At 42.3% G+C, this 27928-nt stretch overlaps 1 protein-coding gene, 1 long non-coding RNA gene and 1 other non-coding gene across 4 annotated transcripts; 1 reads left to right on the top strand and 2 right to left on the bottom strand.

Moving 5' to 3' along the window:
* Positions 1 to 51: 51 nt before the first annotated feature.
* LOC120046785 (DNA-directed RNA polymerase III subunit RPC5-like) lies at positions 52 to 24322 on the bottom strand. 2 transcript variants are annotated; one of them, XM_038992293.1, is made up of 20 exons: positions 24006 to 24322; positions 16592 to 16694; positions 16402 to 16452; positions 16213 to 16290; positions 14302 to 14417; positions 11929 to 12011; positions 11635 to 11792; positions 11398 to 11517; positions 11221 to 11306; positions 10363 to 10407; positions 10181 to 10272; positions 9880 to 10000; positions 9574 to 9655; positions 9326 to 9385; positions 7889 to 8046; positions 7722 to 7783; positions 7155 to 7636; positions 5448 to 5525; positions 2987 to 3112; positions 52 to 1307 (listed from the first exon to the last, which is right to left on the bottom strand). In XM_038992293.1, the coding sequence occupies exons 2-20, from the start codon at positions 16628 to 16630 to the stop codon at positions 1251 to 1253; spliced, it is 2094 nt and encodes a 697-aa protein (XP_038848221.1). In that variant the 5' UTR covers positions 16631 to 16694; positions 24006 to 24322; the 3' UTR covers positions 52 to 1250. The 2 variants fall into 2 exon arrangements, with proteins under 2 accessions (XP_038848221.1, XP_038848219.1); XM_038992291.1 differs by lacking the exon at positions 24006 to 24322 and adding an exon at positions 23701 to 23856.
* LOC120046786 lies at positions 22985 to 27928 on the top strand. The gene is made up of 3 exons (XR_005476853.1): positions 22985 to 23069; positions 27062 to 27152; positions 27760 to 27928. It is a non-coding gene; the product is annotated as an uncharacterized LOC120046786 (long non-coding RNA).
* On the bottom strand, positions 24053 to 24134 carry trnal-aag. The gene has a single exon. It is a non-coding gene; the product is annotated as a tRNA-Leu (tRNA).

Genomic DNA, 27928 nt, shown 5'->3' with positions numbered 1-27928 from the left:
ACAAAACTTAAAATTAATTCATCTCCCAGACATTCAATAACCGCAAACCAATCATTCTCAATAGTTTTTAATTCACATTTTCCATGAGTTCCACTTCCATGTGCTTCTCTGCAACTCGAAACAGGCCTTACCCGCCCTGACTGTCTAGTTTAACTGTATCAAATATAAAATGAATGTGTGAAAGTAAAATTCACCTCCACCTTATGGTAAAACTTTGGGTTAAGTTTCAAGGATTTGCACAAAAAACCTCAGGTCAAAACAGTTTTGTTTTAAATGATTGCGATCACTTCAACATCAATTCACTCCTGTAAGCAAACTCCTGCTTTTAGTCCACTCACAACAGTAGTTTAAAGTGCCTGTTGCTATATAGGTTGATCCAGCTATTGATTGATCGCTGTGCTGATCGCTCTGTATGGCCTTTATCAGTGACAGTGCGTGGAGTGAATATCAAACCAAAGTTATCATTCCTCCCTTCTCCCTGAATGAAAGTCAAGAAAAGAGGAACAAGAATAGAAAAAACTAAACTCAAACTAGCAATGTGCTACCCTAGTTAAGGCCTTAAACTGAATGGTAAAATGACTCAAATGTGTTTCTTTTTTCCCCCCAAAGGCCACCGTCAGGATAAAACTACAGGACTGAACTGAACTCCTTAGACTACCCTCAGTCTGGTAAAATAAAGTTAATTCAAAAACAAAATAAAGCGTCACTTTATGAATTCAAAATATAGTCTAGTTCTCAATGGCATAGTAGTGTTCCCTAATCCATTCTTCGAGTACCTCCAGGACTGCACATTTGTGCTGAGACCTTAACCAGCCCACCCACATTAGTTGAATCAAGTTGACCTGTTCTGGGCTAGAGCACAATGAGCTGTTCTTGGGCTACTAAAGTACAGATTGGGAAATAATAGCATTGTAAATCTAGTTTTTCAGTATTGTCTCACTCGAATACACAGACATCTGTGCTCCTGCTCCAGCCCTTGTGAATATGGAAGGTCTTCTGTCCACCAGGCCGCCTCCATTTGGACCATGCTCAAGTGTCTTATTCAGCTGCAATAACAAGCATTATGTTCTGACAGGAGCAGATGGACGTCTCAGTCCTCCAATCCAGGTCCTGAGAGCTGGGGGCAGGAGGGTTGCGATTGGTTCGTGTGTCTGACTGCCCTGCCTCCCCGTACAGAGCTCTCCCACTAGGCTCTGGGGGAGTGGGTTTGGTTGGGTGGTGGCGGCCACATGGGCGTGTCCTCAATGTTGTCAGGACTGTTGGGTACCCTTGAGGTACCACATCCCACCTAAGCTCACACAGCACTCCTAAATAGACAGGACCAAACAGACAGTTTAACATTACCACATCTGATTCTTCAGACAGTTCTAAATGGTGTTCCTACAGCCCACTCAGCTACTCAATGCCAGCTCTAGAGCAGATTCCAGAACCGGTTCTGAAGATGGTTCCAGAACCTATTCTAAAGTTGGTTAACTTCTCTAGGGTAGGGGGCAGCATTTTCACGTTTGGATGAAAAACATACCCAAATTCAACTGCCAGTTACTCATCGCCAGGAGATAAGATATGCATATTATTAGTAGAGTTGCATAGAAAACACTCTGAAGTTTCTAAAACTGTTTGAATCATGTCTGTGACTATAACAGAACTTATGTAGCAGGTGAAACCCCGAGGACAAACCATTCAGATTTCTTTTTTTGAGGTCACTGTCTTTTCAATGAGTTTTCATTGGGACACCAGATTTCTAAGCAACTTGCTTGCAGTTCCTACGGCTTCCACTGGATGTCAACAGTCGTGAGAAATAGGTTGAGGTTATTCCTTTATGTAATTTAGAAATACGGCCATCTTGAAGTCGAGGCACTCCTGGTGTCCTAGACATGCGTTTCAATCAAACAGAAGGCATGCTACATATCGTTTTAATCCTGTATTGAACACATATCATCCCGTCTTCAATTGTATCAATTATTAACGTTAAAAAATACCAAACGTTGTATTACATAAGTAGTTTGACATTTTTTGGCAAAGTTTAAAGGTAACCTTTGATATATTTTGTCGTCATGTTTGAGCAAGTTGGAACCGGTGTTTTTCTGGATCAAACGCGCCAAATAAATGGACATTTTGGACATATATCGACGGAATTAATCGAACAAAAGGACCATTTGTGATGTTTATGGGACATATTGGAGTGCCAACAACAGAAGCTCGTCAAAGGTAAGGCATGAATTATATTTTTATTCTGCGTTTTGTGTCGCTCCTGCAGGGTTGAAATGTTCTCTCTCTTTTGTTTACAATGGTGCTATGCTCAGATAATAGCATCGTATGCTTTCGCTGAAAAGCCTATTTGAATTCTGACGTGTTGGCTGGATTCACAACCAGTGTAGCTTTAATTTGATATCTTTCATGTGTGATTTAATGAAAGTTTGATTTTATAGTCATTTTCATAGTCATTCATTTTAATGTGGCACTATGCATTTTCTCAGGCTTTTTGCCAATTGATACAGTAGCGTCTTGCCTAAACTCAGATTTTTGGATATAAATATGAACTTTACCGAACATAAAATACATGTATTGTGTAACATGAAGTCCTATGAGTGTCATCTGATGAAGATTATCAAAGGTTAGTGATTCATTTTATCTCTATTTCTGCTTTTTGTAAATGCTCTCTTTAGCTGGAAACATGGCTGTCTTTTTCTGTGACTTGGCTCATACCTTACATAATCGTTTGGTGTGCTTTCGTCGTAAAACCTTTTTGAAATCGGACACTTTGGCTGGATTTACAACAAGTGTAGCTTTAAAATGGTGTAAAATACTTGTATGTTTGAGGAATTTAAATTATGGGATTTCTGTTGTTTAGAATATGGCACCCTGCATGATCACTGGCTGTTGATGAGGTGGGACGTTACCTAGAGAGGTTAACAGCCCATTCTAAAGCCAGTTCTAGATACTGTTCAGCAGTCTGTTCTACACTTTGTTCTGAGGCCAGTCGTACCTTGAGCAGGCGGTCCATGTCGGCCTTGGTAGTCTGGTCTCCCAGCTCCTGCGTCAGCCTGGTCTGGATCACGTTCCTCCTTACCCGGTAGTTCTTCATGAAGATCTCATACAGGACCTGACGGTGCTGGGGGGGATGACACAACAATAATGAAGATCTTTTAAAATGTAGAGGCAGAAAAACGAAAAGGGAGCTCAGACACATCCACATTTCTGAAACTAAGTAAGGGAGGGCATACAGTGCCTTGCAAAAGTATTCATCCCCTTGGCGTTTTTCCTATTTAAAAAAATGTACAAAAATAAATATGAACCTTTATTTAACTAGGCAAGTCAGTTAAGAGCAAATTCTTATTTACAATGACCGCCTACCCCGGCCAAACCCGGATGACGCTGGGCCAATTGTGCGCCACCCTATGGGACTCCCAATCACGGCCGGATGTGATACAGCCTGGATTCGAATCAGGTACTGCAGTGATGCCTCTTGCACTGGGATGCAGTGTCTTAGACCACTGTGCCACTCGGGAGCCCATTTTGTTGCATTACAACCTGTAATTTAAATTGATTTTTATTTGGATTTCATGTAACGGACATACACAAAATAGTCCAAATTGGTTAAGTGAAATTAAAATAATTACTTGTTTCCAAAAAAAAAGAGTCATAATTAAAAACAAAAGTGGTGTGTGCATATGTATTCACCCCCTTTGCTATGAATCCCCTAAATAAGATCTGGTGTAACCAATTACCTTCAGAAGTCACATAATTAGTTAAATAAAGTCCACCTGTGTGCAATCTAAGTGTCACATGATCTCTAAATATACACACCTGTTCTGAAAGGCCCCAGAGTCTACAACACAACTAAGCAAGCGACACCATGAAGACCAAGGAGCTCTCCAAACAGGTCAGGGACAAAGTTGTAGAGAGTACAGATCAGGGTTGGGTTATAAAAAAATATCAGAACATTTTAAACATCCCACGGAGCACCGTTAAATCCATTATAAAAAAATGGAAAGAATATGGCACCACAACAAACCTGCCAAGAGAGGGCTGCCCACCAAAACTCACAGACAAGGCAAGGAGGGCATTAATCAGAGAGACAAAGAGACCAAAGATATCATGATCCAATGTCTCATTATTTGTTTAATAAAAAAATAAAAAAAGAGGACTTTTGTATTTTTGTATATATAATTAAAAAAAAAAATATTATGCTCATCTGTTACTGTCACTAATATCTTTTCATTTTTGTTTTGAATGTTCTTAATTGGAAAATGCATTTTTTTTTTTAAAGAGACCAAAGACAACCCTGAAGGAGCTGCAAAGCTCCAAAGCGGAGATTGGAGTATCTGTCCATTGAACCACGAAGCCGTACACTCCAGAGCTGGGCTTTACGGAAGAGTGGCCAGAAAAAAGCCATTGCTTAAAGAAAAAAATAAGCAAACACGTATGGTGTTCGCCAAAAGGCATGTGGGAGACTCCCCAAACATATGGAAGAAGGTACTCTGGTCAGATGAGACTACAATTTAGTTTTTTAGCCATCAAGGAAAATGCTATGTCTGGCGCAAACCCAACACCTCTCGTCACCCAGAGAACACCATCCCCACAATGAAGCATGGTAGTGGCAGCATCATGCTGTGGGGCTGTTTTTCCATCGGCAAGGACTGGGAAACTGTTCAGAATTGAAGGAATGATGGATGGCGCTAAATACAGGGATATTCGAGGGAAACCTGTTAGTCTTCCAGAGATTTGAGACTAGGACAGAGGTTCACCTTCCAGCAGTACAATGACCCTAAGCATACTGCTAAAGCAACACTCGTGTGGTTTAAGGGGAAACATTTAAATGTCTTTGAATGGCCTAGTCAAAGCCCAGACCTCAATCCAGTTGAGAATCTGTGGTATGACTTAAAGATTGCTGTATACCAGCGGAACCCATCCAACTTGAAGGAGCTGGAGCAGTTTTGCTTTGAAGAATGGGCAAAAATCCCAATGGCTAGATGTGCCAAGCTTATAGAGATATACCCCAAGAGACTTACAGCTGTAACTGCTGCAGAAGGTGGCTCTACAAAGTATTGACTTGGGGGGTGAATAGTTATGCGAACAAGGTCAGTTTTTTGGTCTTATTTCTTGTTTGTTTCACAATAAAAAAATATTTTGCATCTTCAAAGTGGTAGGCATGTTGTGTAAATCAAATGATACAAACCCCCCAAAAAATGTATTTTTATTCCAGGTTGTAAGGCAACAAAATAGGAAAAATGCCAAGGGGGGTGAATACTTTCACAAGCCACTGTACAGGCCAAGACATGCAGACTTGTGATCAGAGTATTTCTGCATGATTTCAAAACACAGGTTACATACACACTCCAAGTGATCCAGTGGGTGCAGTTGGCATGTGGAATGATGAGTGAAAAGGAAAACAAAATTATTACAGACTTGACTAGAAGAAGAACCCTGACCCCAGGTGTTGTTACCTTGTCGAAGGTCTCTCCTGTCTCCCACACAACAAACACCTTCTGCTCATCCGCAGCTGCCGTGCTCTGGGCTGGAAACTACAGGGAAAAAGAGAGACCAAACCGATGAAAATACATGGAGAAAAACAACTGATGAAACTGCAGGAGAGGGGACAGGAGTGAAACCACTGCAGTGACCCGAGTCTTATAGCACTGGGCTTTACAGACACGGGATACCTTATATTACAAGAAACTACACTTTGGATTAAGTTATTCCCAATCAACAAAACAGGCATGCTGTGTTAAGAAGATGACTAAGTCACTCTTGATAAGAGCATCTGCTAAATGACCAACATGTAAATGTAACAGGATCTCTAATCCATCCCAAGACCATTAAGCAAATCCCTGATTCAACCCTCTCCACTCCCAGAAAGCATTAACCTCTGCTGGGATAGGATAAAGTTGCCCCTCGAAGCTGATCCAAAGTCAGTTTTGCGTTCATCTGACTATAGTTTAGTCAGTATTTGGGGAGTGGGATCTGATCCTAGATGTGTGTGTACAGGCAAATTCTACACAGGGCTTAATGGTTAACTCCTCCTGGAACGGAAATAGGCTTTGTGCTCTCAGCCAATAATAGAAGCTATTTAACAGTGGACAGTTTCCTCCGTCCAACCCCTCCCCATACCTCCCTACCTCATTCCTCCTTCCAGGATCTAAATCCTACAACATCCCGAGGAGCGCAAGGGGGATAAGAACCTAAGCCAGGTTAAAAAGGGGGATTTGATACTCAAAGGGAGGAGACTAGCTCCTTATCCACACAATAAGTAGCAGTGTCTCAGACCTGAATACAATAGGTAGCAGTGTCTCAGACCTGACTACAACAAGTAGCAGTGTCTCAGACCTGAATACAATAGGTAGCAGTGTCTCAGACCTGAATACAATAGGTAGCAGTGTCTCAGACCCGAATACAATAGGTAGCAGTGTCTCAGACCTGAATACAATAGGTAGCAGTGTCTCAGACCTGAATACAATAGGTAAGTGTCATGGGTATTAATGCTAACAATGTAAATTCAACTACTTCTCTGATGCGTACTATGGCATTAAGACAACCATGAGAGCAACGTTTAAAGAACCACACCTCATTAGGAAAATGTAGGCTTCCCCTAAGGTACAGTGTAGGCTGGTGGGGTGTAATAAAATTGAACAGTTAGATTCTACAATCACACAGCCATCAGGCTCTATTCAGAGAGCTGAACCTGAGAAGGCCAACCCTCCATCGCCTCACTGCTCTCACTCTACTTCCTACCTACTACCCTCAGGAGTAAAGCCGGTGTGCTGCTACAGGGATAGATCACACACCAAAACCACCGTTAGTTTGTTGTTCTGTTTAGGACATGTGATAGCTGCACTCCTGAGGCAAGTAAGAGACCATCATTGCAGCGGAGAAGAGAACCCGGGCAGGCTGAGTTTAATCTGGCCGGGAGCCAAAAGCTGATCTCTTTAGTCCAAGGAGAGGATCTTTATCTCTGGATATCCAGACTTACTCACCGGGTGGAAGAATGGGCCGATCTTTAACTGAAATTCTCCAGTACCACAGGGGGTTGTCTGTTTTCCAGGGGAACTGACCCCAACCCCCTATCCCCATCTAATGCCAGTTTCAAAACCCAAAACCCGAGGTAGCCCTGGTGGGGTGGTAGTCATGCAGCAGGGATAGGGTCTAATACTCACAGGCACCAGTATCTGTTTGCATTGACTCATCAGTATAGTATCCTGTAGCAGGCGGTCTGAGATGGAGTGGAACAGGCTGTGTCCGGGAGGCAGGGAGGCCAGGTGGAGATTGAACAGCCTCTTGACTTCGCTCAGCGTCAGCACGTGCTGCTTCCTGAACGTGTTCCACACAAAGTCCCTCAGCTCAGGGGACGGTGAGGGAGTTGGGGTCCCGCCGTGCCCGTTACGAGGGTTCGAGGCGGGGCAGGTAGCGGAGGATGAGGGGTAACCGTTACCCAAACCATTAGGGTGCACGGATGAGCACGAGTCCATGGGTTCGTCTTCACTGACGGGTTCTTCTTTGACCCGAACCCCAGTTCCGCCACTCCCCCCGGCGCCACCCTGTCGACGAGCGCTCAGGTCCTTCTCAAGAGAGGGCTGGTTATGCCGTGCACGTTCATGGGCAGCCTTCAGCCGCTGCTCGCCACTCACATGCACAGTTTCTGTAACGGACAGAGAAACAGTTTTCAGCTAGAGACAATTATAAAACACATTATGCCAGAAAGACGCTGCTATAAGCACACACACCTGTTTCTAGGTCTTTTTTGGATACCAGGTCATCCTTAGAAAAGTTGAAGACCTTCTCCAATCTGCAAACAAAACATGAAACATAAAATCAACAATCTCTGTCCATGTTACATTACCAAGGGAAACAGTGAGTGATAATGTGTGTGTTTGCGTATGTCATGTCTTACTTGCTCTGTATCCCCATCCACAGCATGTGCTGCCGCTGGGCCACGTCAGGGTGCTTCTTGATGAAGGCGCCGTCGCTTGGCAACAGGAACTCCCAGCCACGGTTGATACGAGGCACCGCCATATGTTCCAGGAAGTCCTTCACGTCCTCCGGGGGGAGCTGGAAATAACGGAGGACAAATAGTTAGCAACACCCTCTGGAGCAGAGGAGGCTGTGTGAGGAGCTATAGGAGGACAGTCTCATTGTAACGGTGGAGTGGAATAAATGGAACAAAGTCAAACATGTGGTTTCCATTTGTTTGATACCGTTCCATAATTCCATTCCAGCCATTACAATGAGCCCATCCACCTATAGCTCCAGATGTTTAGTAACACCCTCTGGGGGTAACTGTTACTGAGGGGAGGAACAAACTTAAACTTGAGTGGGTTGAGTCACTGACATGATCTTCCTGTCCGGGTTGGCACCCCCCTTGGGTTGTGCCGTGGTGGAGATCTTTGTGGGCTATACTCGGCCTTGTCTCAGGATGGTAAGTTGGTGGTTGAAGATATCCCACTAGTGGTGTGGGGCCACAGTGTCTCCCGACCCCTCCTGTCTCACCCTCCAGTATTTATGCTGCAGTAGGTTGTCTCGGGGGGCTAGTGTCAGTCTGTTATATCTGGAGTATTTCTCCCGTCTTATCCGGTGTCCTGTGTGAATTTAAGTATGCTCTCTAATTCTTTCTCTCTCTCTCTCTCTCGATTCTTTCTCTCTCGGAGGACCTGAGCCCTAGGACCATGCCTCAGGACTACCTGGCCTCCTTGCTGTCCCCAGTCCACCTGGCCATGCTGCTGCTCCAGTTTCAACTGTTCTGCCTGTGGCTATGGAACCCTGACCTGTTCACCGGACGTGCTACCTGTCCCAGACCTGCTGTTTTCAACTCTCTCGATACAGCAGGAGCAGTAGAGATGCTATGAAAAGCCAACTGACATTTAGTCCTGAGGTGCTGACCTGTTGCACCCTTGACAACCACTGTGATTATTATTATTTGACCCTGCTGGTCATCTATGAACATCTTGGCCATGTTCTGTTATAATCTCCACCCGGCACAGCCAGAAGAGGACTGGCCACCCCTCATAGCCTGGTTCCTCTCTAGGTTTCTTCCTAGGTTCTGGCCTTTCTAGGGAGTTTTTCCTAGCCACCGTGCTTCTACACCTGCATTGCTTGCTGTTTGGGGTTTTAGGCTGGGTTTCTGTACAGCACTTTGAAACATCAGCTGATGTAAGGGCTTTATAAATAATTTGATTGATTGACTTATAGGAACACTTGTGAAGTATGTTACACCATATACTTTAAATAAAGTGGTATTTGAATTGGGCATCTTTGGCCAGGTGTGAGACACTGCAGGTGGCTTCAGTAGCACCTCCTGGTGCAGTGAACTGTTTAAACAGTTGATGATTACCTTGATGATGGCTGCAATCTCCTTCCTCATCACCGAGCGATCCTGAGTGAATCTCCACATCTGAGAAGAGAAACAAGAACATAAAACACACACATATATACACAAAACATGTTTCTATTCCCGTTTAAATTTCACCATGAAGTCTTGAAATTTGAACCTCTTGTCAATGAACATGCACAATTGTACTGTGGACCTGTGCAGGAAGATCTGCTCGGAGATATGGTAGGGGTATAAAAAGTGTGACTCACCACAAAGTCTCTTCCTCGACATAGCACCTCAGCAGGCACACCACTGTGGGGACTACAGCTGTTCTTAGGATACAGCACGTCACTGAAGGAACAAAAGAGTGTTCAACTGCTTTCAGGGACATGACCTGAAATATTTCTGGTCATGTATTATTATTTTTTTTTTTAAGTATCCAAGCATAATCTTTGTTCATGAAATCACACATTTAGATCTTGAATAATTAAACCAGAAGAAGGAAGACTTTTTTGGATCTATTTAATTTGGATCTGTGAACCTGGTCCGCCACAATCCTGCTCTGCTTGTCTCACCTTTTGACCACCCAGTTGCCCTGCACCAGTAGCGCCACCTGCTGGATGCAGCGCAGCACTGCAGTGGAGTCTGTCCCAGGGGTCAGCAAACCCATCAGGTTGGCAAACGGCATCACCTTAACTAGAGGGGAAGAGAGAAATGATGGAAAGAATAAGATGGAGAACATGGGCTCGTAAGCAACAATTTCACAGTTAAGTCTACACCAGTTGTATTCGGTACATGTGACAAATAAATTTGATTTGAAAACATTTCCCTTGGGGAAAAGAAAGATTTATTGGAGCAAAAGTAATGTTAGTGTACCGTTCTTCATCAGGGTCTTGATCTGGTCACCAAGCGGCAGCGTCCGGAGCTGGGCCATGGACAGCATGTTACTGGGACCTACGGGCCTCACACTGACACACACACACACCAAGGACTCATCAGTTTCATACCTGAAATGTTACATGGCTTAATACATTACACACCATGCAAGTTTGACTTACATCTTCTCCTCTGCGACAGGAGGCATGAGCATTGCCAGGTACTCCCTGAGGGAGAAAAGAGGGAAAGGGTTGAATAAAGGGAGCAGGAGAAAAGAGGGAAAGGGTTGAATAAAGGGAGCAGGAGAAAAGAGGGAAAGGGTTGAATAAAGGGAGCAGGAGAAAAGAGGGAAAGGGTTGAATAAAGGGAGCAGGAGAAAAGAGGGAAAGGGCTGAATAAAGGGAGCAGGAGAAAAGAGAGGGTTGAATAAAGGGAGCAGGTGAAAAGAGAGGGATGAATAAAGGGAGCAGGTGAAAAGAGAGGGATGAATAAAGGGAGCAGGAGAAAAGAGAGGGATGAATAAAGGGAGCAGGAGAAAAGAGAGGGATGAATAAAGGGAGCAGGAAAAAAGAGAGGGATGAATAAAGGGAGCAGGAAAAAAGAGAGGGATGAATAAAGGGAGCAGGAAAAAAGAGGGGGATGAATAAAGGGAGCAGGAAAAAAGAGGGATGAATAAAGGGAGCAGGAAAAAAGAGGGATGAATAAAGGGAGCAGGAAAAAAGAGGGATGAATAAAGGGAGCAGGAGAAAAGAGGGATGAATAAAGGGAGCAGGAGAAAAGAGGGATGAATAAAGGGAGCAGGAGAAAAGAGGGATGAATAAAGGGAGCAGGAGAAAAGAGGGATGAATAAAGGGAGCAGGAGAAAAGAGAGGGATGAATAAAGGGAGCAGGAGAAAAGAGAGGGATGAATAAAGGGAGCAGGAGGGAAGAGAGAAGGAATGACACACAAAAGCAACTTGACAGTTCAAAAAACCAAAACGGCACAAAAATTTAACAAAAGAAGCCACTTTCAAATAGGGACACTACGTGTTAGTACTCACTTTGGAGTTTTCACCAGTTCTGTGTTCTCAGAACCTCCCATAGCCTGGCAGTACAGGTATTGCCTCTCGTGGTCCGAACGCCCGTCCTAAACACACACACACAAAGTAGGTGTTGAGTTGAGATTGACTTGGATGAACAGAGGTCACATAAAACAGTGTGTGGTAGCGCCTCCTTACATTGAGGCCGTGGTAGTGCAGGTGGACCCAAGATTCCTCTGCCTGTTTCTTCTGAAGGAAGTCGTACGACTGGATACGCCTCTGACGAGCCTGCTCCGACTCAGGACGGGAAAACCTCACCTAAAGGAAAGAGACAGGTTTAATTTGACCATCCCAATACTGACAAAGAAAACAGAGCTCAACAATTGATTTAAGAGAGCCATTGTGTGAACTGTTATTGTGTGTGTGTTTCCTTACAGTGACGGCCTTGACATCTTCCTCTGCCTCATCCTGAGAGGAGTCTCCCCCCTCGTTAGCAGCCTCCCGCTCTCTGTGTTTGCAGTCAGCCTTGTCCAGATAGGAGAAGCTGGGTCGCATCTGGAGGATGCCCTGCAGCGGCGTGATGTGGAGCTCACCTGATGACATCATCAACACCCGTCAGTGACATCACACCGAGTCAGAGACAAACATTTAGATATCAAGACTAACATGAACACACGCAGGAGAGCAATGACAGTGCTGATGGATATGAATGTACAGAAACACAGCTACCTTTCCTGAAGATGGCAGCAGCGTATCTGGAGGTGTTGGTCGTGGACTGGATGGATGTGAACGTCTGCTTGTCCATCATCTTCCTGCAAGGAGATTGATCAATGACCAGCATGTCACAGACACAGCATTTGACAGATGACATACACAAATGAGACTAACACCGAGTACTAAGAAATGAACCAACACAACGTGTACAAAGTTATGGGTGGGCAGCATATGAGCCAATTCAATCAGGAGATTTACAGGAGATTTACATTTATATACATAGTATATGGGACTGATTAAGAAATTTTGCTTAATTCATTTGATTAATATTATGGTGTTTCTACTCCAAGAAAAACCCTCTGGGTTTCCGTTAGGATGGAACGTAAAATATGGTGCTGTACAACGTGACGGTCGGGAGTAGGCTACAGTGCTGGGCTATTGAGCTAAATGATCCCTGTGTCATGCGGGCACACGGGAGACCGGGGTTCAATTCCCTGGCGGTGGGGAAGGAGTAGGCTGTCCTTGTAAATAAGAATTTGTTCTTAACTGGCTTGCCTAGTTAAATAAAGGTTACACTAAGAGCATAACATTTCCACACCCTAATTGTAGTCTAACCAATACCCAAACGGAGATTCAGTCAAAATAAAAATCTCATTGATTTATCAAGACCCGTCCCCATGCTTGTCTCAGAGCAGCGCGAAACGGTGAGAAAATAGTTGTAGGCTATTGCTTCTAACTTCAATATGCTCTTTAAATAAATAAGACCTACACCACTTTTAACAGCACATTACACAACACTAGCGAGACTCATGTCGCCTACAGTAGGCCTACAGTATATTGAAAAATATGCGGTGACTCTCCGACCATAATTACATAGAGGATTGGAGGATTCTAAATTAAAACCAAAAGCCGCCTCACGGGTCTCCCAGTGGCGGCCGGCAAGGGTATCTGTAGCAAGAGAGGCCCCATCCACAAAGTATCAAAATACAGAGAGGTGTTGGTAAAGGTACATTGTCCTGCTACTAGCCGATAACAGGCTATTATAATACTGTACATGGTGTCCAGGTCAGGATAACCAAAACATGCATTTATTAAAGACTATCAGAAAGAATGTTGGGACTTATTTATTTTGATCCAAATATTTTTGAGGTTGCTTCGTTTTCAAAAAAACGCAAGTGAGTGATAGTAATCTGAATAAAGGCCAAAACATTTTTTTCTGTTTTTAGAGGGCGAGAAACACTGGGCCAATTATGTACCGCTCTATGGGACTCCCAATCACAGTCGGATGTGATACGTATTATTATTATTACTACTACATAGAACCTAACTTAGAAAAACATTTGACAATAGAATTATCCTCCTACCCTCCATCTTGGCAAGTCTATTGTCCAGCTACCTGCTAGAACAGCAGGAACGTTTCTCTAGTCAGCACTATTATTAGTGCAACGCCCCTTATAGTGTTGCTCTGTGCTACCCAGTGTGGCGGGGGTCCACCTCTCCTCCTCCGTTCCCCATGGGCTAAGTCTGTCTTCTGTGCGCGACTCTGCGGCTCATCCCGTGCCTCCTGCCCCTCATCCCTTGAACCTCGCGCACTTTCCGTGGATACAGCTGGAGAACTGCAAGGCAATCCCATTTGTGCGCCACTCGGGAGCCATGACCAATATATATTGTCCTGCTAATAACAGGGTTAATAATATATCTGTGAGAATATCCAAGGGGCTTTTATATAATTATAAATTAATAATAAATAATGAATCGCTTTGTTTAAAAAAAAATATTTTGGAGATGATTTTGTTTTCAAATAACGTAAAATGAGGGAGAAAAAGGCCATTATTGAACATGGGGTGAGACATTGCACCTAATTTGTAAATAAAGCCAGTTTGTTATTTAGAATGATTAATTTCTGTTTTTAGAGGGAGAGAAACCAAAAACCTAGTCATCTCATGGGTCTCCCAGTCGAGGCCGGCACAGGTATTGAACCAGCATCTGTAGCAACACAGCTTGCACTGCTATGCAGTGTCTTAAACCGTTGCACCACTCAGGTGCTGTATAACGTGACCGGACGGGAGTGGTCTACAGTACTACAGTAAGAGCAAAATAATCCTAACAAAATAAAATAAAAACCTTAGTGTAACAACAGTTTTAGTAAGTAATACTGAAGTTGTGCACAATTATCAGTTTCTATGTAGGTTTATGCCGCCCATTCATTGTCAGTTAGAGACACAGTAGGACCCCAAAGCATAATCAGTGCTCTAACTCCCCCTTGTGCTGGTCTGGAGCAATGAAGTGGTGACGCAGGGTACCGTACTAAACCACAAATTACCTCTAAGTACCACAGCATAATCACAAAACTTTCAGTGGAGCAACCACTGTATGTAGTGCACTCACACAGAGTAGGTGTTGGAGTCCTCTGAGGTAGTTCCGTCCACATTGAGGGCGATCTGCTCGCCTTTACTTCGACAGTAGTTAGGACTCAGAGTGTTGATGGCTATCTCCAACTCCACCTACACAAAGACACAAATGATAAACTGAGAATATTGTTTAATAATAGGACAGGCTAGGGAAGATGGATAATATGGTTTGGCCTTCATACAGTACCAGTCAAAAGTTTGGACACACCTACTAATTCAAGGGTTTTTCTTTATTTTTACTATTTTCTACATTGTACAATAATAGTGAAGACATCAAACTATGAAACAACACATGGAATCATATAGTAACCAAAAAAAGTGTTAACCAAATCAAAATATATTTTGATTTTAGATTCTTGTAAGTAGCCACCATTTGCCTTGATGACAGCTTTGCACACTCTTGGCATTCTCTCAACCAGCTTCACGAGGAATGCTTTTCCAACAGCCTTGAAGGAGTTCCCACATGCTGAGCAATTGTTGGCTGCTTTTCCTTCACTCTGCGGTCTAACACATCCCAAACCATTTCAATTGGGTTGAGGTCAGGTGATTGTGGAGGCCAGGTCATCTGATACAGCACTCCATCACTCTCATTCTTGGTCAAATAGCCTTACACAGCCTGGAGGTGTGTTGGGTCATTGTCCTGTTGAAAAACAAATGACAGGCCCACAAAGAACTAACCAGATGGGATAGCGTATCGCTGAAGAATGCTGTGGTTGCCATGCTGGTTAAGTGTGCCTTGAATTCTAAATAAATCACTGACAATGTCACCAGCAAAGCACCATCACACCACCTCCACCATGCTTCCCGGTGGGAACCACACATGCGGAAATCATACGTTCACCTACTCTGCTTCTCACAAAGACGCGGTGGTTGGAACCAAAAATCTCACATTTGGACTCATCAGACCAAAGGAAAGATTTCCACCGGTCTGATGTCCATTGCTCATGTTTTATGGCCCAAGCAAGTCTTCTTATTGGTGTCCTTTAGTTGTGGTTTCTTTGCAGCAATTCGACCATGAAGGCCTAATTCCCGCAGTTTCCTCCTTGAGATGTGTCTGTTACTTGAACTCTGAAGCATTTATTTGGGCTGCAATTTATGAGGCTGGTAACTCTAATGAACTTATCCTCTACAGCAGAAGTAACTCTGGGTCTTCCATTCCTGTGGCGGTCCACATGAGAGCCAGTTTCATCATAGCGCTTGATGGTTTTTGCGACTGAACTTCAAGAATCGTTCAAAGTTCTTAAAATTTTCCACATTGACTGACCTTCATGTCTTAAAGTAATGATGGACTGTCGTTACTCTTTGCTTATTTGGGGCGGCAGGTAGCCTAGTGGTTAGAGCGTTGGGAGTAACCGAAAGGTTGCTGGATCGAATCCCCGAGCTGACAAGGTAAAAATCTGTCGTTCTGGCCCTGAACAAGTCCCACTGTTCCCCGGTAGGCTGTCATTGTAAATAAGAATTTGTTCTTAACTGACTTGCCTAGTTAAATAAAAAGGTTAAATAAAAAAATAAGAATTTATAATAATTTGAGCTGTTCTTGCCATAATATGGACCAACAACTGATTGGCTCAAACGCATTGAAAATGAACTTTTAACAAGGCACACCTGTTAATTGAAATGACTACCTCATGAAGAAGGGTGGCTACTTTGAAGAATCTAAAATAGAAAATACATTTAGATTTGTTTAACACTTTTTTGGTAACTACATGACTCCATGTGTTATTTTATAATGTTGATGTCTTCACTATTATTCTATTATTATTCACTATTATTCAATGTAGAAAATAGTAAAAAATTAAGAAAAACAACTGGAATGAGTAGGTGTGTCCAAATGAGATGGATATCCATATGAGATGGAAATCTCTTAAACAAGGGAGCCCCGTCACACCTTCTGCTGCTTGGGCTTGATCTTGGCAGACAGATGAGTGATATCATCATAGGTCATAGAGGAAGGGCGTACTGGATACTATGAAGGAGAAAAAAAACAAGCGAAATGAAGATTAGATAGCTGTACAAAATCTTAACCAGGAACATATCAAATCCATACAGCTTGTTGCAGAGTAGATGCAGAACTTACCTGGAACAGATAGAGCTTGTCCGCAAGGCTTTTGGCCAGGTATACATCAATCTAAAAGACACAGAAAGAGAGAGGAATCTTAGGTTCATATTCTTTCCATCACTTTTCTCTTTCTCACCAAGACAATAAAACCTAGGTTTGGGAAGAAACAGACTGGTAAACAGGAGTGCTGGGGAAACTGGTCACTCACCTCTTGTATGATGGGGTCATCGTCCTCCCCGCTGGCCATGGTGAGGGGAGGGGGCTGGGGGAGATGTCACAGAAGAGCAGCAGGAGACCACCGGAGAGCCAACCTAGGATAACAGTGATGCTGAGTGACCGACAACCTAAGTAGCAACGTAATACAGTGTCACTACTCATTACTATGGCTGTGTTGAGCCAGGTTGGCCAATTCTGAGCAATTATTCTCCATTTGGTCTTTTGACCACACACACAGCTCATTTTTATAACTCTGCTTGTGACTATTGTCTGATGTGAGTGAGTGACCGAGTGATGCTGCCAAAATATGGTGACGTAATAGGACAGTAAGTAAATCTAACGTTAAAGGAATTGTTAATAGCTAACGTTACGTGAGCCAGAAACAGTGACACTGGCTATCTAGCTAGCAGTCAATACATCATTCAAAACGCCGACATTCCAGTACCATCGAGCTCGTTAGACAGACACATCACATCAGCAACATGGCTATTTTAGCCATCTAGCTTGCTAGCTAACACTTGTGCAATGATGTAACGTGTATAAGTGGTGGGCCGAAGCTGAAAAACTTGAAGTTGATCGAACCCCGTCAAGGGAGGAGCACATTTTTTGGTATATGACAGTAAAACATTCTTATGATGACTATACAATGTTGGCACCTTAAATTCTTGCACATAAAAAGTATATTTCTAACACTGTCTGCTCAGGCAAATTTGCCGAACAGCTAAACTTGGAACCAATCAGAAATCCTGTACATACACCCCGGGATGAAGGCAGCCAATGGCCTGCTTCAATCTAAAACGTAAACAGCTTCTTCTGAAAACGCAAGCTGCTGTCTGATGAAGAGGAACAGATATAGCTAGCTCCCAGACTGAAATAAGATAAATATCTGTTTGAGTGCACTTGAAATATGCAGCATGCAATACAAGTTGTCTTGACCACGTAGCCAATTTATTGAAAGCTAGCAAAAAGTCCGTTTGACTAGCCTAGCCGGCTACTGTAAATGTCAATGTGTTTCACTAGCCATCTCTGTCAGTAAATTACATTTTTGAATCATGGTTGTGTTGAGGCAAAGATCTGGGGAAGGGTACCAAAAAAATGTCTGCAGCATTGAAGGCCCAGAAGAACACAGTGGCCTCCATCATTCTTATATGGAAGCAGTCTGGAACCACCAAGACTCCTAGAGCAATCGGGGGAGAAGGATCTTGGTCAGGCTGGTGCACTGACAGAGCTCCTGAGTTCCTCTGTGGACATTGGAAAACCTTCTAGAAACCTCAGCAGCACTCAACCAATCAGGCCTATGAATACTTATGTAAAAAAACTTTTTTTGCTTTGTCATTATAGGGTATTGTGTGTAGATTGACGAAGAAAAAAACCAATTTAATCCATTTAGAACAGAATTTGGAAAAAGGGGTCTGAATACTTTCCGAATGCACTGTACCGGCAGGCTAAACAGAAACATTCAATCATATACAGTTCCTTCAGAAAGTATTCAGACCCCTTGACTTCTTCCACATTTTGTTACGTTACAGCCTCAATCTAAAATGTATTCAATTGTTTCCCCCCCCCCCCCTCCATCAATCCACACACACACACTACCTCGTAATGACAAAGCAAAAACAGGTTTTTATCAATTCTACCAAATTTATTTAAAATAAAAAACAGAAATATGACATTTACATAGGTATTCAGAGCCTTTACTCAGTACTTTGTTGAAGCACCTTTGGCAGCGATTACAGCATCAGAGTCCTCTTGGGTATTGTGCTACAAGCTTGGCACACCTGTATTTGGGGAGTTTCTCCCATTCTTCTCTGCAGATCCTCTCAAGCACTGTCAGGTTGGATGAGGAGCATTGCTGCACAGCTATTTTCAGGTCTCTCCAGATATGTTCGATCAGGTTTAAGTCCAGGCTCTGGCTGGGCCACTCAAGGACATGCATGGACTTGTCCTGAAGCCACTCCTGCATTGTCTTGGCTGTATGCTTAGGGTCGTTGTCCTGTTGGAAGGTGAACCTTCACCCCAGTCTGCGGTCCTGAACGCTCTGGAGCATGTTTTCATCAAGGATCTCTCTGTACTTTGCTTGGTTCTTCTTTGCCTCGATCCTGACTAGTCTCCCAGTCCCTGCCGCTGAAAAACATCTCCACAGCATGATGCTGCCACCACCATGCTTCACCGTAGGGATGGTGCCAGGTTTCCTCCAGACATGACGCTTGGCATTCAGGCCAAAGGGTTCAATCTTGGTTTCATCAGACCAGAGAATCTTGTTTCTCATGGTCAGAGTCTTTAGGTGCCTTTTGGCAAACTCCATGCGAGCTGTCATGTGCCTTTTACTGAGGGGTGGCTTCCGTCTGGCCACTCTACCATAAAGGCCTGATCTGGTAGAGTGCTGCAGAGATGGTTGTTCTCCTAGAAGGTTCTCCCATCTCCAGAGGAACTCTGGAGCTCTGTCAAAGTGACCATCAGGTTCTTGGTCACCTCCTTGACCAAGGCCATTCTCCCCTGATTGCTCAGTTTGGCCTAACAGCCAGCTCTAGGAAGAGTCATGGTGGTTCCAATCTTCTTCCATTTAAGAATGATGGAGGCCAATGTGTTCTTGTGGACCTTCAATGCTGCAAAAATGTTTTGCTACCCTTCCCCAGATCTGTGCCTCGACACAATCATGTCTCGCTGCTCTACGGACAAATCATTCGACCTCATGGCTTGTTTTTACTCTGACCTGCACTGTCAACTGTGAGACCTTATATAGACAGGTGTGTTCCTTTCCAAATCATGTCCAATCAATTGAATTTACCACACATGGACTCCAATCAAGTTATAGAAACATCAAGGATGATCAATGGAAACAGGATCCACCTGAGCTCAATTTTCATAGCAAAGGATCTGAATACTTATGTAAATAAGGTATGTTAATTTTTAATACATTTGCAAAAAATAAATAAACTTTTGCCTTTGTGATTATGGGGTATTGTGTGTAGATTGCTGAGGATTTGTATTTATTTAATCCATTTTAGAATAAGGCTGTAAACGTAACAAAATGTGGAAAAAGGTCAAGGGGCCCGATTACTTTCTGAAGACACTGTACTTTGCATAGAAACCCAAATAAATGCATGTAGATAGAAAGGGATGTGTGTCATGTGCATATTAGCCAATACAGATGGCATAGCCTACACATATAGCATACCTTGCAATATAATCTTCTCTAAAAACAGTTGTACAAAGTGCTCTGTAATAAGATGAGTGTTCTAAACCAGATGAGTTCTCCAATACCATGGTGGACATGCATAACGTTGGATGCACTGGGATATAAGGTACGGAGAATATAGATATAGATTATAGAAAAACCAGTTGAGAAATGAACGTGAAATACTAAATGTTAAATGTGAGTATATTTAAGTGTTTAAATTATTAACTTTCCTACTAACCTAAAAGTTGTCAGTGCCAAAGTCTTGCCAATCCATTCATTATTCTACTAATCATGACAGTGCGAGACAGGTTTTCCATAATGTACGTTTCATGCATATGAATTCAAACAAATAACCATCAGAAAGTGTTTCACTATTCATTGAGTACGAAGACAAATAGCAAAGGTGTCTCAGGCAGTATTTTAAATATCTAAATATAGTGAACCAAATATTGAGTTGCACCCCTTTTGCCCTCAGAATAGCCTCAATTTGTTGGGGCATGGCCTCTACAAGGTGACGAAAGCTGGCCCATGTTGACTCCAACGCTTCCCACAGTTTTGTCAAGTTGGCTGGATGTCGTTTAGGTGGTGGAACATTCTTGATACACACAGGAAACTGTTGAGCATGATAACCCAGCAGTGTTGCAGTTCTTGACACACAAACCGGTGCACTTGTCACCTACTACAATATCCCATTCAAAGGCACTTAAATCTGTTGTCTTGCCCATTCACCCTCAATGGCACACATACACAATCCATGTCTTAATTGTCTCAAGGCTTTAAAATCCTTCTTTAAACTGTCTCCTCCCCTTCATCTACACCGATTGAAGTGGATTTAACAAGTGACATCAATAAGCTTTCAACTGGATTCACCTGGTCAGTCTATGTCATGGAAAGAGCAGGTGTTCATGTTTGTACACTCAGTGTATATCAAGTGCCGTGGGGGGCACAATCTTACAATACTGCAGTCCAGAAATGAGCACTTTACAATCTACGCCAAAAGCCTGGACTTCTGATGGAGACCATCGAACTGTCATCAACTCATGCAGTATTACCCTTTCTCTCCAGGAGCATGTGTGTGCCCAGGCCCCATAGGCGTATCGAAAGGATCCCCCTGGTCACCAATGTAACTGACCGATGTAGAGAGTGACAAGTGCCTTAGCAGAATGAAATCTAAGCCGTATGTGGTCCAGAGACGAGAACTCTCATCTATGGCACATGTCAAACTCATTCCACAGAGGGCTGAGTGTCTGTGGGTTTTCGCTCCTCCCTTGATGAATTAAGGTCACTAATTAGTAAAGAACTCCCCTCACCTGGTTGTCTAGGTCTTAATTGAAAACAAAAACACGCAGATACTAGGCCCTCCATGGAATGAGTTTTACACTCCTGATCTATTTCAAAAGCCTGGGCTCCTGACAGGAACAATAGAATTCTCCCCACTGCATGTTACAATAGTAAAATAATCTGTCACCCGCTAAACTGATTCAATAATGAATTTAGTCTTTGAGATGCTCAAACAAGCACGTGTATCTGTAGTTGGAGTTCTTCAACTCTAAAATGCATTAGACTGTCTAAAACTAAACCCACAAACAAAACACAACAGGGAAATGCATACATGGTCTCAATGTCTATATAGTGACGGAAAGGCTAGTTCAAACTGCAGCAGGATGGTTCTCACATGCGAGTGAACCAGCCCAAGCTTGGTGAACAGCACTTGTTTGATCTCTGGGAGCAGGACACAGGGAAGCTGAATAGATCATGTGAGACAAAAGTGCGAGACAAGAATGAATAAAATAATGTTTGCAGACATGTAAAACGTAAAACTGACTATCCTACCGATCCTTGACTTCGGCAATGTCCAACACTCTACTCAGCAAACTGAATGTAGTCTATCACAGTGCCATCCGTTTTGTCACAAAAGCCCCATATACTACCCACCAACGTGACCTGTATGCTCTCGTTGGCTGGCCCTCGCTTCATATTCGTCGCCAAACCCACTGGCTCCAGGTCATCTGTAAGTCTTTGCTAGGTAAAGCTCCGCCTTATCTCAGCTCACTGGTCACCATAGCAACACCCACCCATAGCAGGAGCTCCAGCAGGTATATTTCACTGGTTATCCCCAAAGCCAACACTTCCTTTGGCCACCTTTCCTTCCAGTTCTCTGCTGCCAATGACTGGAACGAATTGCAAAAAACACTGAAGTTGGAGACATATCTCCCTCACTAACTTTAAGCATCAGCTATATGAGCAGCTTACCGATCGCTGCAGCTGTATACAGCCCATCTGTAAATAGCCCATCCAACCAACTACCTACCTCATCCCCATATTCGTTTTTGTTTTTCTGCTCTTTCGCACACCAGTATTTCTACTTGCACATCCTAATCTGCACATCTATCACGCCAGTGTTAATTGCTAAATTGTTATTACTTCGCCACTATTGGCCTATTTATTGCCTTACCTCATTTGCACACACTGTATACAGATTTTTCAATTGTGTTATTGACTGTACGTTTGTTTATCCCATGTGTAACTCTGTTGTTTTTGTCGCACTTCTTTGCTTTATCTTGGCCAGGTCGCAGATGTAAAACTTGCTCTCAACTGGCCTACCTGGTTAAATAAAGGTGGGAAAAAATTATATATATAATCACGTTTCTATAACTAAATAGTTAGATTACAACAAGAAAAAGACTAACTGATAACAGTTAGTCTGAAGCAGATCTCTGTCTACTACCTTAAATACAGATAACGTGATTGGCAGATGTGATCAGCAGAGCTACTACCAAAGATTTGTTATACCGAAGCCAAGAGACCCCAGCCTGTTGTTTCAAATGGGTCATTTGAGTCATAGTTGGCAGACCAAGCAAGGTGGGCAGAGCCAAGCACGAGCTTGCAAGATCCTATTTGCGCGTTCTACCACTATTTGCATATGTATGTTAAGGAACGCCCACTCTGAAGTGAGCGTGTGCAATAACTAAATTCGCCTTGGTACTCCTAAACAATTTTTTTTAAACTTTGGCAAAGGGTAAAGTCCACTCTGTTCGTAACATATTATAGTTTTGGGAACAGAAAACTGTAGAGATCAGATGTTTCATCGGTCAAACCCCATGTTGTTCCATCTTCTCCCATATTTGGTAGCGAATGGAAACGCCAAGCGGATGCTTCACAATTATACATCCGGTGAAATCTGTCTCTTTGTTCTATCTGTGATAGTAACGTACATGATATTACGAGTTGCTCGGTTTTACAGTTTAGTACTCTACGGCGTTTGCCTGTCCAGCTAGCTTACATAAAAGTAAGTATTTTTAAAAAATGTGTATGAATTGACATTGCCAACAAACGGATATGTTTATAAGAAATACATATGCACAAAATGTTTAAAAAATAAATTAAAAAAACAGCACCTCCCTCAGATCGATCGTCTTAACGTTACCATTCATCTAACAGCCCAGCACCAAGTAATACATTTTATCATCGTGAGTAGTCCTCGCAGTTCATTGTAAGTTTAAGGTCGCTAAATTAACTAGCTACCGTACATTAGTTAGCTAATTTACATTGACAACATGACAAGTCATCTGCTAGAGGCGACTAATAGGTAACTACTTAGCATAGCGGCTGTGTTGGTGAGCTACTTATTCGATCAAACCGTTTGAGCCAAACCAACGCTAAAAACAAAACTAATCCGTAAAATAACCAGGGTAACACGTAAAAAAATCTATAACGTTAAGTAATTATGGCTAACCAGCTAAATCTTTAGATATGGCTGTTTACTTAAGTACTGGCTAGCAATTTACCCGGTTGTGTTGGCTAACGTTTGCTCGAAACTCTAGCTTGCAAGCTATCAAATATAATTGGAAGTCATTTGCCAGGCCTCGATTTTGTGAGTTTTCCCGGTATTTCAATAATAGTTAAGGGCTAGATCTCACCTGCACACCACCGTTCCCCTCAGTTTATTTCATTGACGTATGTTAATGGATTTGCTATGTTGAAATACTTCATGTGATCGAGCTTTAAAGAAGTGAGTAGCTGTGGCTATCTGAGCGCTGCCATGTCGTTGCTTGGCTCCACAGAGACACGTGGGGAGGAGCTGCTATTTGTATTCCCACAATGCAAAGCGATAAGGGTTTACGTTTTTAGCCTACATATGTCGCAAAGGCGTTTAACATGAGATTGTGTTAAAATGTTTAATATTTCATAAGGATTTATGACCATGTCGCGATTTCCAACTCACTGGACTGGACTGCCGAAGTAGATAGCCCGCGATCCGAAAAATCTTCCTGACAGCGGTGGGATTCGAACCCACGCCCCCGAAGAGACTGGAGCCTTAATCCAGCGCCTTAGACCGCTCGGCCACGCTATCATGTACCAGTACCACCGAATATGACAAGATTAATAGATTCATAAATGTTGTAAAATGACTTCCAGCCAGTAGCTCCAAATGCGATGTGACATGACACATCACATCAGTCCGCTAAGTATGGTTATGGTATTTAAGTGATAATGCCGGAAAAGCAGGTGTTTGGAGGATATATTGGCAATTGTCGATGGCCGGGTTGTGCCGATAAACTCCCCCTGCCAGAACCTCCCCCTTTCGCGTGAACGCGCACGCAATCAATTCTTCATTGCTGCGACTTGTTGCTCGTTGAGATTTCTGAACAAGTTAGGCTGCGTTTCATTTAATTATTTATCTCTATTTATCTCGCAGCTTTCGGTTTGGCTATATGTTTCAAGTGTATTAGTCTAAATAAATCTCTTTGCTAAAATTCGTCATCTCTCACGTCTTATTCGACTAGTAGTTGTTCTGAAATGTTTATTGCTTGCCTACATTTTACGCCATCTATGTTTAATATAACACACATACATCAACTATTAATTTCAGTTGCCTATCCTGACGTGAAGTTTGTTCTATAGAAAGTATTTTACTTTGATGTGTGCCACAGAAAGTATTTGACTCTAGCCACAAAATTAAGGAAATTAGAAGGGGGGGATTTTGGCAAGGCTATTTTCTTGCCGGCCTAAATTCTCTCCCCCCTTCTATCTTGGGACTGCAAGGCCTGGCACACTTCAGAATCCTTTTGGTAGCTCATGTTGACCAGTAGTGTGTGCCACAGGAAGTATTTGACTTTAGCCACAAAATTAAGGAAATTAGAAGGGCAGGAGGATTTTGGTAAGGCCATTTTGTCTGCTGAACCCCCCCCCCCCCTCTATCTTGGGACTGCAAGGCCTGGCACACTTCATAATCATTTGGTGACCTATCATGTCCTCTGATGTGTGCCACAGGAAGTATTAGACTCTAGTCACAAAAGGAAGTGGTTATTTCAGCAATAATAGTTTTCAGAGCCCTCTACTGTTCTCTCTACCCATTCCTCAATCCCCCATCCCATCGTGATTTTCCCTCTAAAGGCTTTTCCTACATTTTTTTACACTTTTTCTGTTTTCGTTTTTAAAAATGTAGGTACAGTAGTAATAATAATAATAATAATAATAAATCAAACATTTGTACTCTGGACAAAAAAAGAAAGTTCAAATATATAAGTCAACATGAGCGCATATCCATAATCACAGTAAACTGTTATAATAATAGAACATAAAAAATATTATATTATATAATAATATAATAAACAAAACTATGACTGAATGTGCCTCCAAGAAGAATCCCCTCCCCAATAGGTCCCTTCGCCCTCAATAGGACACCCCCAGCACATCCACTATCCCCATCAACCTCCCCCACCTCTCAACCACAAAACACAATAATGATAATAATAATTGAAATAAAAAAATTAAAAATATATACCAAGATATATATACACATACACAGATGTACAGTACATATACATATCCACAGGACACTCAACTTATCTCTTTTCCTACATCAGATATGCAGGTGACATTTCCACCTGGATGACATCACATAATCAGCAAGATGCTCTTCATACGAGGGAATGCCTGCCCATTCTCAGATGTTAGATAATCCGAGATGATCACGTCATTTACATTTCAGGCCTAACATGAACGTTCTGCTTCTTCTTCCACACCATCCAGCGATGCCCCCAAGATGCTAAATCAGAGCCTTGTTAGCTCCAGATTTGACTACTTGTTGAGGGAATTAAATAATTCCTCTAATGTACTCATTAATTAAAATCAATCTGTCTATTTATAAGAATTTGTAAGATACTTATTAACATAAAATAGACAGGATACAGTCTTATTAAAATTAGATAATAGTATTTATTCTCGGAGCACGCTACCATTTGACCATAAACAACAGTTTATATACAAGATATGACGTCATAGGTTACAGAATAAATCTCCTCGTCCTGACCAATATAAAACAGGTTCAAAAGTTCATTCCAACTTCCCAGCGCACACACATGACACACAATATAATCTATTCTCCTGAAGGCTCACTATAATTTATTACCACTTTAGCAGACAACTCAAGATAATGGAAGACCTAAAAAGTTACTCACTACCTTATCTAAACATCTCAGGGCTAAGTTGGGTCAGTTCAACCATAGTTTAACGACCCTTTCTGCTTACTTTATAACCCACAGCACAAATCTCTTTTCACTAGGCGTGCAGAGTTCAATTAGTTATAGTTTTATCTAAATCTAGAAATTGTTTTAATTATTATTAACAAAATTCCTAACACTACTTCAACTCACACCCTGCTGGAATCCCTGCATTCTCTGATTCCCCTCCACTGATTTGTACCCTGGATGGCCTCCCTATTGCAGCTCACATTATGTTCAGGATTCTAATTCTAGCCTACAGGGCCAGAAAATGACCAGCTCCTTAATACCTCTTGGTCTGGATAAAGTGATGTACTGTTTTTCTTTTTCTGTGATCTACAATTGTGTCATTCTTGAAGTTGTCTTCTCTTTAAGGATTCAGTGGACAATCACCAAGACTTCACTGTGTACTGTTGCCTAATTGGTTGAATGAGTTGAGCTGCAGGCATCATAACTGCAAAGTCCCTTGCTGTTTGTAAATGCTGATTCAATAACCACCTAACCACTTTGATTCTGATTTACTTTTGGTCTTGGAATACACTTCTACCTGTTGCTCTATGTTTATAATAAAAACATATGTTTGTTGTGCTTTTACTCTAGCAGTGAACAGGTTAGGTAGCAGTTTTCTACATATTGCATATAATTTACTGTATATGTTACATTTTAGAACATGGTAGATTTCATAATGTAATATGACATCTACCATAACATGTATTTATGGTTTCAGCATATACTGTACAAATTGATAACTCCAAATATATTTGATTTGCTAAAGGTACATTGATTCTCCCCTGATCCTTTTCAAATACGGTCAAAGATGTTAACATCATGAGAGAAGAAATAGCAGTCACTCTCCTCCAACACTGGTATGTTCAATTTATAATTCAATATAATTGTAGATAAAAGAAAAATTTATAAGCATCTTTCAAGGTTATCATTGATCCAACTTCTGACTAGATGGCCATTAAAACACATGTATTTAAATAATTATGTTACAAGAAACCTATACTATTCCCTTGTTCCCTGTTCCCTGTTTGCTCAGAAAAATACATGTAAAGATGTTATAGACTACTTGACATTATGTTTTGCTACATGACCTGAGCCAACTGTGCCGCTTCTGTGGGGAGGTGGACAATAATGAGGAAGACACTAACTGGGTGATTGCTTGTTCACTTCTAAAGGCACATTTTTAGGAGTACGAATTTGTATAAGCAGTAATATTTATAGGAGGTAGTATCATCCACTTTGTCTGAAAATGAAATAATTGTAATTCAAGAAAATATATTTAATGTTTTAAATATATTAAAACTTTTCAACATAAATTACCGATTGTGATGAAAACTTGAAATCGGCCCTAATTAATTGGCCATCCTGATTAATCGGTCGACCTCTAGCACAAACCCACCGTTGCTGGACCAGACAGGACTGGCAAAAAGTGCTCTTCACTGACAAGTCGTGGTTTTGTCTCACCAGGGGTGAGGGTCAGATTCGCGCTTATCGTCCGAGGAATGAGCATTACAACGAGGCCTGTACTCTGGAGCGGGATCGATTTGTAGGCTGGCAGGTGTGTTTAGGGACATATTCAACCAATCCCTATCCAGTCTTGTCCCCACATGCTTCAAGATGACCACCATTGTTCCTG

Source organism: Salvelinus namaycush, chromosome 4 (assembly GCF_016432855.1).
Source record: "Salvelinus namaycush isolate Seneca chromosome 4, SaNama_1.0, whole genome shotgun sequence".
In the NCBI taxonomy this organism is placed as follows: Eukaryota; Metazoa; Chordata; class Actinopteri; order Salmoniformes; family Salmonidae; genus Salvelinus; species Salvelinus namaycush.
The sequence above is the reverse complement of the archived record's forward strand: the minus strand, read 5'-3'. Positions and strand labels throughout refer to the sequence as shown.